The 13,167-nt window shown below is 35.9% G+C and overlaps 1 protein-coding gene across 2 annotated transcripts in view; it reads right to left on the bottom strand.

Moving 5' to 3' along the window:
- LOC127839222 (leucine-rich repeat flightless-interacting protein 2-like) overlaps positions 1-13,167 on the bottom strand; it is a 64,970-nt gene that overhangs the window by 33,908 nt on the left and 17,895 nt on the right. For both annotated transcript variants that reach the window (XM_052367507.1, XM_052367506.1), the window contains exons 2-5: positions 10,339-10,425; positions 9,862-9,909; positions 597-704; positions 321-491 (exon numbers count right to left, since the gene is read on the bottom strand). In XM_052367507.1, coding sequence (XP_052223467.1) covers positions 321-491; positions 597-704; positions 9,862-9,909; positions 10,339-10,425 — 414 coding nt within the window. The remainder of the gene's footprint in view (positions 1-320; positions 492-596; positions 705-9,861; positions 9,910-10,338; positions 10,426-13,167) is intronic.

Raw genomic sequence — 13,167 nt, 5'->3', positions numbered from 1 at the left:
GACTCACTCAACACCTCTACCTGTGCTTCATCTGCATTTCAGATACTCCTATACTTCTCTCTGTACTCACTAAGCAAAGAGAAATTCCCTAAACATTCACTTTGCTCCCTCTGCACTTGAGATCCTCACTCAACACTTGTTCCTGTACTGTCTCTGTGTTAGAGGTACTCACTGTTAACTGTTCTCTGTACTCTTCAGATTATCCCTCTAAACTTAGCCCAGTACTTCCACTGAACTTCAGTTACATTCTCTTCACCTCTCCCAGTACTCCATGTGCACTTATATTCATCGAGTGCTCATTTTACACTACAGACACTTACCCTATTCTTGTCTCTGTACTCCCTCTGAACTTCCAACATAGCCTCAGCCTGCTCCTCCAGTTGCTCTTTGAGCAGCTCTAGTTGGAATATGTTGCTCGTCTTGACGTTGTCCAGTTGAGCATTGGTGAGCATGGCAGCCTTGTACTTGTCCTCCAACTCCCGTAACTGATTCTGGAACATTGTAGCAAGCATTGTTTCCATTTTGGCCCCATTTGCCTGCTTAGAAGTTATAATTGTCCACTTTATTGGAAACACTGGAGTGATTGTGAAACTTACCTTAAATTTTCTAACTTGATCTTTAGGATCATTACTGTCCTTAGAAGAAACATCTGACCCTGTGGAATCATTGCTACCTCTCCTTGACCCTGAATAGCTCGATAAACTCTGCAACAAGATTGAATATATCACAATATATCACACTCTTAGGAATAGCTTGAAAAAAGAATAACTAATTTATCAGTAAAAATATTACTTAACCAACTGACTGGAACAGTTTTTTTTCAAACAACCTGTCAACGAGCATAAGATTTTAATGATTGAATGCTTTAAATAATTGCAGTGCCATAACATAGCCATACAGAGACTAGTTTTCATATAGAGCTATGTCAAAGCAATTAATCTCAGATTCTTACAATAAGCATTTATCATTTTCAAGGTACCAAATTCCTTCAAATAAGCAACCAACAAGCTGTTTTACTGTTCAAATTTGACCTTTGACCAACAAGCATCACCTTGACCTTTTTAGAAGGGAGATGGATGATAGTGACGACACACAGTCTCCCTGTGGTGATCCAAATTGCATTATAAATGGAAAGTTACATACTTACAAGCTGTTTAATGGCCTTGTAAGATACTCTGACCGCTTAGTGTGACCTTGACCTTTGAGGTAGAAAGACTGACATCTTACCAGGCATGCAGCCTTATAATGGATTTAATTTGTTCCCAAGTTAATTTAAAATAAATTAGGGATGCAAGAGGTTAACCGGTTAATACCAGTTAACCTAATTAACCGGTTAACATATCAAAACGACCAGTTAACTGGTTATATTTTCGGGAAAAGGTTAACCTTTAAAATATATTTGATTATGTTTTTTCATGGAATGAATCGTACGATTTTACTTTTGCGAGTGACATACTGCCAACTTGCGCTGGCTATTAGTTATAACAACATGCCGGACCATCGACGATAATAAATAGCGTGTCAACAATCAAAGTAATAAAGCAATAAATTAATACCTTTGTGATAACAAATAGCAGGTACGTTTTGATAACTGACACTATTGTTTTGTTTGACTCGCACAAATTTAACTAGCTAACTGCAGGGAGTCGGAGCAATCAGCAAAGGCGTAATTGACATGTTTATTGAACTCGCGATAAAAAAAAGTTGAGACATTGGACGGCTTGTTTTGTTAACCAATATCCAACACTGATTGCACATGAAAATTCCGTGTAATAAGTAATTTATTATCAAGAATTGCATTGGTAGTTAAAATTTTGTCGAGTAAACGTTGTTTTTGTTTATCAGAAATTAATATTATTATTATAATTTACGTCCAAAGATTCCACCATTACCGTCCGATGCAAGTGTCATTTAAGAAAGCAAATTATTAACTTATTAAATAATTAAACATCAATTAAACATATTTAAAAAATAAAACCGTGAAATTTAGTATTTGTGTAATCGCTTAAAATTTGCGCGTTATGGTACGTTAACAAACATACGTAGCCATCAGTATTTGAGATCATAATACTTAGTTATTTCGCCATTAAATAAATGTACTGATTAAATTATTTAACTTGCACTTCGTTCAAAATTAATTTAATTTGCATTCGTGTCCTTTATTTTACCCACATTTTTTAATTGTATAATGAACATCAAACGACAATACTTCGGCTACAGACGCTAAAATGCCAACAACAAAATATGCAATTATCAAATAAGAAGAGATGCGGATCGTTGAACACACATGACCCACTTTACGTCGAATTGAAAGGGCAAAGCACATCTCTATATTGAGTCAATTTGAATTTCAAAAATTAAAACAGAACGAACAAAGGAACACACCATTTTTGTGAGCGATACGATGCGAACGTAATATAAGAGGCCCAACCAAAAATAGTTAATAAAATGTGAAAATGAACATTGTGTAGTTCTTTATTTCTTACTCCTTTGCATTTACGCAGGAAAAATAAATCAAATATATAGCATACATTTACAAAATTGTTAAAATAAACTGTATAATACATTTTATTAGGAAACTGGCATGTTATCAACGCAAGCGATTTCACATTTGAAATTACTTTTGTTTCTACCGAGGGATTCGAGCGCTATGACATTTTTGACATACTCTTAATCATTTTAACTACATTATAGGTGTTTCGGTTAACCGGATAATGACCGGTTATGGAAAAAAGGTTAACCGGTAAATGATTTCTGTAACCTTTGCATCCCTAAAATAAATCAATATTATGGTTGAGACTAGGGCTGTAATATTCAAATTACTTGAATACGGCTGTGGACGAATCGTATTGGTTATTCGCCACCTCCCGAATCGAATATTTGACGAATATAAACAACGTGCTTTCCAGTTTGAAAGTCTTATCATCTTATCTTATCTTACAAATGAAGGTTCATAAATAAACCCCTATATTTAAATGTTCTTATTCCGGCGTTTTTTATTTTGTTTACCCCACCCACTATGTTACACACTGAGATTATCAACAACAAGAGAGCCAAGATGGCCCTAGTTTGCTCACCTGAGAGGAGTCGGTTCATTCAATCTTTCCAAATGTCAAACTTGACATAGATATTGTCCAGACAAACATCCTGGTCAAGTTTCATCATTATTGAACCAAAACTCTGGTATATCAAGTGTTTTTGTTTTTGTAAGATCTGACCTGGTGACCTATATTTTGAGTTGACCCCCTTTACCAAACATCAAACTTTGCTTACAAAAACTAGACCCAAGCGTTCTTGAGTTATCGTCTGACAACCACCTGGTGGACGGACCGACAGACCGACCGACCGACAGACCGACATGAGCAAAGCAATATACCCCCTCTTCTTTGAAGGGGGGCATAATAAATATTATGAGATTCATAAAATCTGAAACAAAATTGACACCTCTATAGAGTGTTTACAAGGATTTTGTATAATATAATGAAAATTTGGACAATCTAAGGGCAATAATTATGGCATTAATTATGTGATATATATAAAACCAATCTTTTCACCGATTTTCATGGTGATTGGGCAAAAAATGTGACTTCGAGTTTTCACAAGCATTTTTTACTATGTATGAATATAAGAAAACTGCCCCCCCCCTCCCCGGCAGCCATGTTATTAAACTGACCGGAACCATTTTTTACTCAACTCTCATATCAAGGAAACAAATGTTCTGACCAAATTTCGTGAAAATTGGGCCAAAAAGGTGACTTCTAGAGTGTTCACATGTTTTCACTATATACATATAGAGATAAAATGCCCCGCCCACTGGTGGCCATGTTTTTTCATCGATCTGGACCATTTTCAAAGTCATCCGAGATATTGATAAAACCAATGTTTTAACAAACTTTCATGATGATTGGGCAACAATTGTGACTTCTAGAGTGTTTACATTGTGACTTCTAGAGTGTTAACAAGGTTTCTCTATAGCCAAATAAGGAAAACTGCCCCCCCCCCAGCACCCATGTTATTAAACTGTCCGGAACCATTTTCGTACTCAACTCTCACATCAAGAAAACAAATGTTCTGACCAAATTTAATGAAAATTGGGCCAAAAATGTGACTTCTAGAGTGTTCACATGTTTACACTATATACATATAGAGAAAATGCGCCACCCACTGGTGGCCATGTTTTTTCACTGATCTGGACCATTTTCAAACTCGTCCGAGATATCAATAAAACCAATGTTTTGACCAACTTTCATGATGATTGAGCAAAAATTGTGACTTCTAGAGTGTTTACTAGGTTTCTCTTTAGCCAAATAAGGAAAACTGCCCCCCCCCCTGAAGCCGATGTAATTCAACTAACCGGAACCATTTTCAAACTCAACTCTCATATCAAGGAAACAAATGTTCTGACCAAATTTCACGAAAATTGGGCCAAAAATGTGACTTCTAGAGTGTGCACATGTTTTCACTATATACATATAGAGAAAAATGCCCCGCCCACTGGCGGCCATGTTTTTTCACCGACCTGGACCATTTTCGAATTTGTCCGAGAAATCAATAAAACCAATGTTTTGACCAACTTTCATGATTGGGCAAAAATTTGACTTCAAGAGTGTTTACAAGGTTTTTCTATAGCCAATAAGGAAAACTGCCCCGCCCACTGGCGGCCATGTTTTTTCAACGGACTGGAACCACTTTTGAACTCAACCAACATATCATTAAGACAAACATATTACAAAGTTACATGAAGATTGGGCATGAAATGTGACCTTTACAGTGTTTAAATTTTTTTTTTTTTCTGACCTAGTTTTTGACCCGGCACGACCCAGTTTCGAACTTGACCGAGATTTCATTGGGACAAAGCTTCTGACCAAGTTTCATGAAGATCAGACAATAAATGTGGCCTCTAGAGTGTTTACGAACAAATGTGGACGGACAGACGACGGACAAAGACCGGTCACAAAAGCTCACCTGAGCAATCAGGAGAGCTAAAAATGGCGGACACCAGTTGACTTTGGCGCTACTTTGGTTTCCCCAAAAAAGACGATGAGACGAAGACGATTTGCAAGATCTGTCAACACAGTATGGGGTAAGATGTTATAATAATTAATACTAGAAATGGCGCGTCAGAGGCCGACGCGTATCCCCACGTCGCATACATGTATTTGACCCAGGGGCGCCCCAGAGTTGGTAATGGGGCCATGCATAGTTGAGATTGACCGTATTGTCATAAGAGAAGTTCAGTATCAATTTGAGTGAATCGGTGTAGAAATGAAGAAATTATAGTAAAAGGCAATTTTGTGTGGGTGTGGTCTATGTGTGCAGGGCGCCCCAGGGTTGGTAATGGGGCCATGCATTGTTGAGATTGACCGCATTGTCATAAGAGATGTTCAGTATCAATATGAAGTAAATCGGTGTAAAAATCAAGAAGTTAATGTAAAATAGCATTAAAAAATGAGTGAAAATCTCTGACCCGGTCCCACCCCAACCCCCATAACTTTTGACCGAGGCGTCAGATCAAAATTCCAAATAGTGCAGGGTCGCACATATGCTCATAACTACCATGTGTATTAGTTTCAAGGTTCTAGTGCTTATAGTGTAGGAGGAGATAAGTGTCCAGGACGGACGGACAGACAGACGGACAGACGCCGGAGATAACCACAATAATTTCAAAAAGCGTGGGGATAAAGACAGTTTTAATTAAAAAAGCAGTAAACACAATTGTGACAACATAATAAATTGCTATTTAAGATTGTATTCTTTTGTCAAAGTTGTCCCTTTTTTTGGTTTGTATTGTAATAAATTGTCTCTGCAACAGTTTACTTTAACCCTGTACCAAGCAACACATTTCTGACAGCCCAAATTGAATATGTTTGCAGAAAAATGGTGATAAATGATAATTACCTTGGTAGGTTAGAAATCATTGTGGGACAAGTCGAAAGTGCTCACCCTGAGCAACTTCTCCTTTTCCCACAATACTTTCTAGTGTTGTCTGGGATCCTTCTTTGCTTAAAATAATAATTTATTTTCCATATATACCTCAAAAAACACGCATGACTGTATAGCCATGTTTTCCAAACTGTGTTCAGAGTTTAAGCAGTTCTAGGCAGTGCTTTGTTATTTCAAAGTGTTATATTTCATATTTTCAGTATGCAATGATACTCAATTAATCAAATTGACAAATACTCCTAGTTGCATACTATATATTGTCATGTCAAGTTGTCAGTATTACTTTTGTTCATTAAAATTCATATTGGCGAATATATATTCGTATTTGCCACTCTGCATTCGTGATACACATCGTATTCGTCACCTAGTGTATTCGTTACAGCCCTAGTTGAGACAGCCATTTTTAAATGTTTTATTACCAAGTTTGACCTTTGACTTGTGATCTTGACCTTTAAGGTTTAGTTAGGGGTATTTCAGGCAATATGATGTCTTTTAATGGTAAAAATTTAAGTCAAAATCAATAAATATTTGGTAAAGGTATGGGAGAGACAGACATGTGTAGGCTGTTCTATGGGAAATATGACCTTTCACCTCTAAGTGTGACCATGACCTTTGAGGAAGAGAGACAATTGGTACACCAGACACATCACCTTATGATGGTTCAATGTGCGTGGAGTTGTTTCAAAATACATAATTTATTTTAATTGGAAGATTGGGAAATGACAGCCGATAACATCGCTCGTAAAAAAAATGCTAAGGCAAAATCTACCAGTGTAATATGCGGACTGGTTTCGAGGGAAAGGGATTTTAAAGCTGCTAATGAAATCCGCATACAGGATCAGTCGTTTCCCCTCCCCCATTTATTTTTAGGAATTTACGTGAATCGGGAAATGACCCTCGGACAACCTGCTCTGCGGAAATCCGCAAAAAAAAAATCACACCTCTAATAAATATATGGTAAAGTTAAGGCTAGGACAGAAATTTTCTGATGATAGTATATCTTCACAAACACATCAGAAATTAATTTGACACCTATTTGTTTTAGCTTTAGGGAATTTAATGCTTCTCAAAATAGAACTATTGCATGCATGCACAAGTAGAGTTTGTTTAGTAATATTATTAGAGTATAGAACTCTTTCAAACACTTACCAATGCATTAATTAGCTCCTCCATGTAATTCTAAGAGACATAACCAAACACATGCAGCAAAAGTGCACACATTATTTATAAAGGCTGGTTTTGAGACTTTTTCATCATCTGGACCAATGACCTGGATTTAATTGTAAGTACTTCCTTCAATCATCAAATAGTTTTCTGCATTAATGTTATAATCGAAGCATATATTTCCTGGTTTTGTCTTTTAAACTTAATGAACTCTGATCTTATTGGCAAAAAACAATTCAAAATTGAATTGAAAGTTCATTCTATAAAGTAAGTACAAGCAGCCATATTGATACGACAACAACAACCATACAAACTTAATTCATGCCCTCTGTTTAATACAAGAATTATTATCAATTGTTAGAAAACGACTTACACAATCATCAATGTAATGATGTACCAAGGAATAATATTAAAAATATTAGGTGTAAATTGGATAAAAAAGAAGTTGTATTATACCTGGCACCAGTCACGTGAGCCCAAGGGAACACTTGAGCTCGTCTGTGACTCAGTCTCATTTGATAAACTAGAAATGGCGCGGCAGAGGCCGACGCGTATCCCCACGCCGAATGTTTGACCTAGGTGTGCCCCAGGGTTGGTAATGGGGCCATGCATAGCTGAGATTGACCGTATTGTCATAAGAGAAGTTCATCATCAATTAGAAGTGAATTGGTGTAGAAATGAAGAAGTTATAGTAAAAGGCAATTTTGGGTGGGTGTGACATATGTGGGCAGGGCGCCCCAGGGTTGGTAATGGGGCCATGCATAGTTGAGATTGACCGTATTGTCATAAGAGAGGTTCAGTATCAATTTGAAGTGAATCGGTGTAGAAATGAAGAAATTATAGTAAAAGGCAATTTTGGGTGGGTGTGGTCTATGTGGGCGGGGCGCCCCAGGGTTGGTAATGGGGCCATGCATAGTTGAGATTGACTGTATTGTCATAAGAGAAGTTCAATATCAATTTGAAGTGAATCGGTGTAGAAATGAAGAAATTATAGTAAAGGCAATTTTGGGTGGGTGTGGTCTATGTGGGCGGGGCCCCAGGGTTGGTTATGGGAACATGCATAGTTGAGATTGACCCTAATGTCATAAGAGAAGTTCAGTATCAATTTGAAGTGAATCCGTGTAGAAATGAAAAAATTATAGTAAATGGAATTTTTTGGTGGGTGTGGCCTATGTGGGCGGGCGCCCCAGGGTTGGGATTGGGGCCATGCATAGTTGAGATTGACCCTAATGTCATAACAAAAGTTCAGTATCAATTTGAAGTGAATCCGTGTAGAAATGAAAAAATTATAGTAAATGGAAATTTTTGGTGGGTGTGGCCTATGTGGGCGGGGCGCCCCAGGGTTGGGAATGGGGCCATGCATGGTTGAGATTGACCGTATTGTCATAGGTGAGGTCCAGTATCAATTTGAAGTGAATCGGTGTAGAAATAAAGAAGTAAATGTAAAATAACCTAAAAAAATGAGTGATAATTTCTGACGCGGCCCCACCCCAACCCCTATAACTTTTGACCCAGGGGTCAGATCAAAATTCCAAATAGTGCAGGGTCGCACATATGCTCATAGCTACCATGTGTGTAAATTTCAAGGTTCTAGTGCTTTTAGTGTAGGAGGAGATAGTGGCCAGGACGGACGGACAGACGGACGGACAGACGGACGGACGGACGGACGGCGGAGATCACCACAATATCCCCACCTTTTTTTCAAAAAGCGTGGGGATAATTAAATTTTGACTTTTCATTAAAATTTTGAGTACATTTGACCCAATTGCATTAACACATAACATATTACTCCGCTCTTTAATGCAGAATAAATACAAATAACTTACATTTTTAAAAGCAATTTAGGCGTATGTTCATGAAAAAAGCTCTTGAGAAAATAACACAATTGATTGCCATTGGTTGAAAGTTAACACCAGGTGCACCATGCCCTTTAAATCATAAAGTAAATTGTGGGATGTCAAATGAAGAGAGGGAATTCCCAATGAACAGGGGTAAATCATGTAATGCACTTATTTTTTTTTATAACTAACAATCAACAAGTATAAAAAAACAAGATGTGTTTGTGAAACACTATTTTCCGCCTCCATATATTTGACCATTGACCTTGAATGATGACATTGACCTCTCACCACTAAAAATGTGCAGCTCTATGAGATACACATGCATGCCAAATATCTAGTTGCTATCTTCAATATTTGACCTTGACCTTTCACCACTCAAAATGTGCAGCTCTATGAGATACACATGCATGCCAAATATCTAGTTGCTATCTTTAATATTGCAAAAGTTATGACCAATGTTACCAATGTTAAAGTTTGACGCAAGCCAACAAACAGACAGGGCAAAAACAATATGTCCCCCAGGCAGGGGACATAAAAATTTAGTTCAAGCGCCACATGTGCAAAAAATGTATGAGAAACAGGGGAAAGTGAATGTACATTTCTGTGTATAATCACCTCAGCTTTGCCTACATTTAAATGACTTATTTGTTAACTGATATACTAAGCGATTGTTTTGACATTTGGTAGATCAATTTTTGCTGGTCACCCCGACCTACATTTTCAAAAATCATGCCAGTGCAAATATTCATTTGCCAGTTAGGACAGGCGGACCAAACATTTTGCAAAGACTGTTGACTAACAATACTAATTAGTTTAAATAACACAATTTGGTTCATTTGTGTATTCCTCAAGAACATTTATTCATTAAACAGTTATATTAAATTCTAATTAACAATTCACTAACACCACCAACCTTTACTGAATCGGTGCCTTGTGAAGTTGCCTTTAGTTTTTCCTCTTCCTAAAACAAATCAAAAAGCAAATAGACACATCCACATCTAAAGGATTAAATGAATAAAGATTTAAATAATTTTGAAAAACATGCTGTATCACCATCATATTTGAAGACCTATGCATGTTCAATCTGATAAGGTATTTCATCATCTAAAGAAAACTTAATATGCCTCGCAGTCCATACATTTGTCGGACTTCATCATTTCAGACAAACATGATCAAGAAAATAAACGGCCCAGTTAAAACAAAGAGTTGTGATCTATATCTCTTATAAAGGAGTATTAAAACGATCTTCTTTGACGGCACCAACTGCAAAACATATGCGTTTGACACTTACAAAAAATACGTTTGAGTCAGGATCCAAATATGTCTAAATCAAAAGGATTTTACTTATAAACACCTTAGTTACTCAATAAGACACTAGTATGTGGGCTACCTCTTTCTGTTGACGTTCAATCTCCTTCATGCGCATTTCACGCGCCTCGGCACGCGCTTGCCGCCGGGCCTGTATTCTCTCCTCTGCCTGAAATATGCAGAAATGAATAAACGCTGATATCAATACATAAAACATCCTGCATTCCGATACAAACTGATTGTGCTTACCTTCCATTATTTGTATTAATTTATTATTGTTGGCATTTAAAACTGAATATCTTTCATCTGCCCCCTACATTAAATTGTTTTTTTTTTTTACCACCACCTTTGGGCTGCTCAGATTTTTCATCAAGTATTCCATATTTAATCAAGTAGCCCAAAAATATTCCTGTAATTATAAATATCTCTTCTTAATTTGGTTGAGAGGAAAAAAGTGATTTCCTTTTTAATGAGAATGACATTTGATATTGAATACCGGAAGTACATGTAGAAAGAGTTAGCCATGGTACTTATTTTCCATAAATGAATTTAAAGCATAAAAAGGGGAATTATTCATCTTAATAGCAGGTCAGAGATCTGGAACTTGGTCAATGATCCAAAACACATGTGTGACAGACAGTGTCTATTTCCCACCATTTTGGGAATGGGGCCGGGTCCCTTTGAATTGGGAAAATTCGCAGCGTTTTGACTATAATTGGGAAATTAATGTTGTCGCTGTTTTGCTATTTTTAATTAAGTTGAACTGATATGGCTGGATAGAAGAGGATCAAAAAGTTGAAATCTATATTTTTTTTTGAAACCTTCAACTGGGAATTTTTAGGTCCCATTTGCTATATATATATATTTATATATACTTTTTTCAATTAGGAATGGGGCCCGATTTTTAACGAAAAAAAACACTGACATTTCAATTAGATACAGTGTAGCTGTGGTTAAAAGAGATCTGGAAGTTGTTTATCTTATCCAGGGCATTACGTTTACGCCGATATTTCGTTGAATAGTTGAGCTACAAATACAGCTTCTAACTAAGACACCACATGATGTCATTTTTACAACTTAATCATTCAACAAGTATAGACGATCTTAGTACTTTTTTCAAAACAGATAAAACTTAAAAGTCCTTGATGAAATAAAAACAAGAAGAAAAGTTAAAAAGTAGCAACAGAAAATAAACGTAAGTAAAATTTATTCAGTCGCCAATAATTTGTTTCTGCTCACCAAAAATACATGCATTCCTTTCTGTACACAAGACATGCACACGGTTGATAAATACCCGTTTTGTCTATGCAGTTATGCTCATACGAGGCATAGACACAATTTTCGTTCTTTTGCGTCATATAACATTCCTCATTCACTAAAGATTGCAAAAAAACAACACATGTTGATCTAGTGTCCGAACAAACTTTGCTTTAATTTCTTCAATTTGTAATAACTGTATACAGTAATGGCGTTAGGATACAGATTGGTCTATTTAAAAAAAGGAGAGGTCCCCTAAATGTTCATATTTTTAAGGGCCTACTGTCCTGTATATTCTACCCAGTTTGGATAAGACTGTGATTTGTAGATTGTAACCATTTTCTTACTTGACAATTCCAGAATAATTATATGATCACCATATATACACTTTTCTTGAATGCTTTAAGTTGGACAATACAAAACTCTAAAGGATTCCAGCTTGAGAAAAACTGCATTTTTTAAAATAAAATTCCAACTTCTACATCAATTGAAATCATAAATGATTCATCATTATGCATAATTAATTATGCAGGGTCCTTACATACTTCATGATAAAAAACATGTGTTATTGCTACATCCCAATATCTGTTTACTGTTGTATCAACCATAGGTCCCTACACCCTCTTTTGTTGTATCAACCATAGGTCCTTACACCCAAAGAGGTAAATACCCATGTTTCTAATTAGGCTGGCTAATAATGCATTAATTGCTACCTCTGCTAGGCAATGGTGGCATATACACAAGATCCATGCAAGCAGAAAGAACTCCTTCAGTGATCCGAATGATAATCACGCTTATCATAATCACTATCTCCATTACTTTGCCCTATGCTGAGGCTAACAGACATTTTCTTGCCATTATTTATGATTGCATGCATAATTATGTTTTTACCATTTTTGTTGTACACAATATGTCTGGATGCCGAATTAAGCAAGTAACATGCTTCATGCATATGTTTTTAATGGTTTTGCAACAAGTTTTGTTTTACAATAAAATACTACACAAATAATAGTATTTTCCCACTTCTTAACATTGTGTTAATTAATTTAGCTGGACACTGATAACAAAGTTTATATTTATTTTTGAATAATATCAATTGTACATAATTCAGAGAAGAAAAAAAATATATTTAAGACAAATAATTATGTCAAACATATGAATATAAATAAATTTCCATACATGAAGATAACACTAAAAAGAGATACAATAATTCAGATTTTTTTCATTGTGGGCTATAGATTTTAACTTTAATTAATTCAATTTTTACCATACTGAAAATACCAACATATCAAAGTTGAAGTTTTAATTTGGTGTATTTTTAAAAAAGTTTAAATTTCATCCAGTCAAAAAGCTCATGAAACAGGGCTAAACATTTCAGTGTTTTTTTTCGCCTTATATTTACAGCCTCTGCCTTTGTGATTGGGAAAAGATTAAGACAATTAAACTCTGAAAAATATTAATATGATTATAAATAACAGTATATCAATTGTTTATCAGTGCATGTTTAGCTGCTTTCTAAAATTAATTGTTTGCTGGGGTATTAAATTGTTGTATAATAAACTCAACAAGAAACCATCAGAGACGGGTGATGCTCCCCAAAGTTTTTTTTTTGTCACAATATTGCACTTTATATTCAGATAAAAGGAAACGTCTT

This window comes from Dreissena polymorpha, chromosome 7 (assembly GCF_020536995.1).
Source record: "Dreissena polymorpha isolate Duluth1 chromosome 7, UMN_Dpol_1.0, whole genome shotgun sequence".
Lineage (NCBI taxonomy): Eukaryota > Metazoa > Mollusca > Bivalvia > Myida > Dreissenidae > Dreissena > Dreissena polymorpha.
This window is presented reverse-complemented; position numbering and strand designations above follow the sequence as displayed.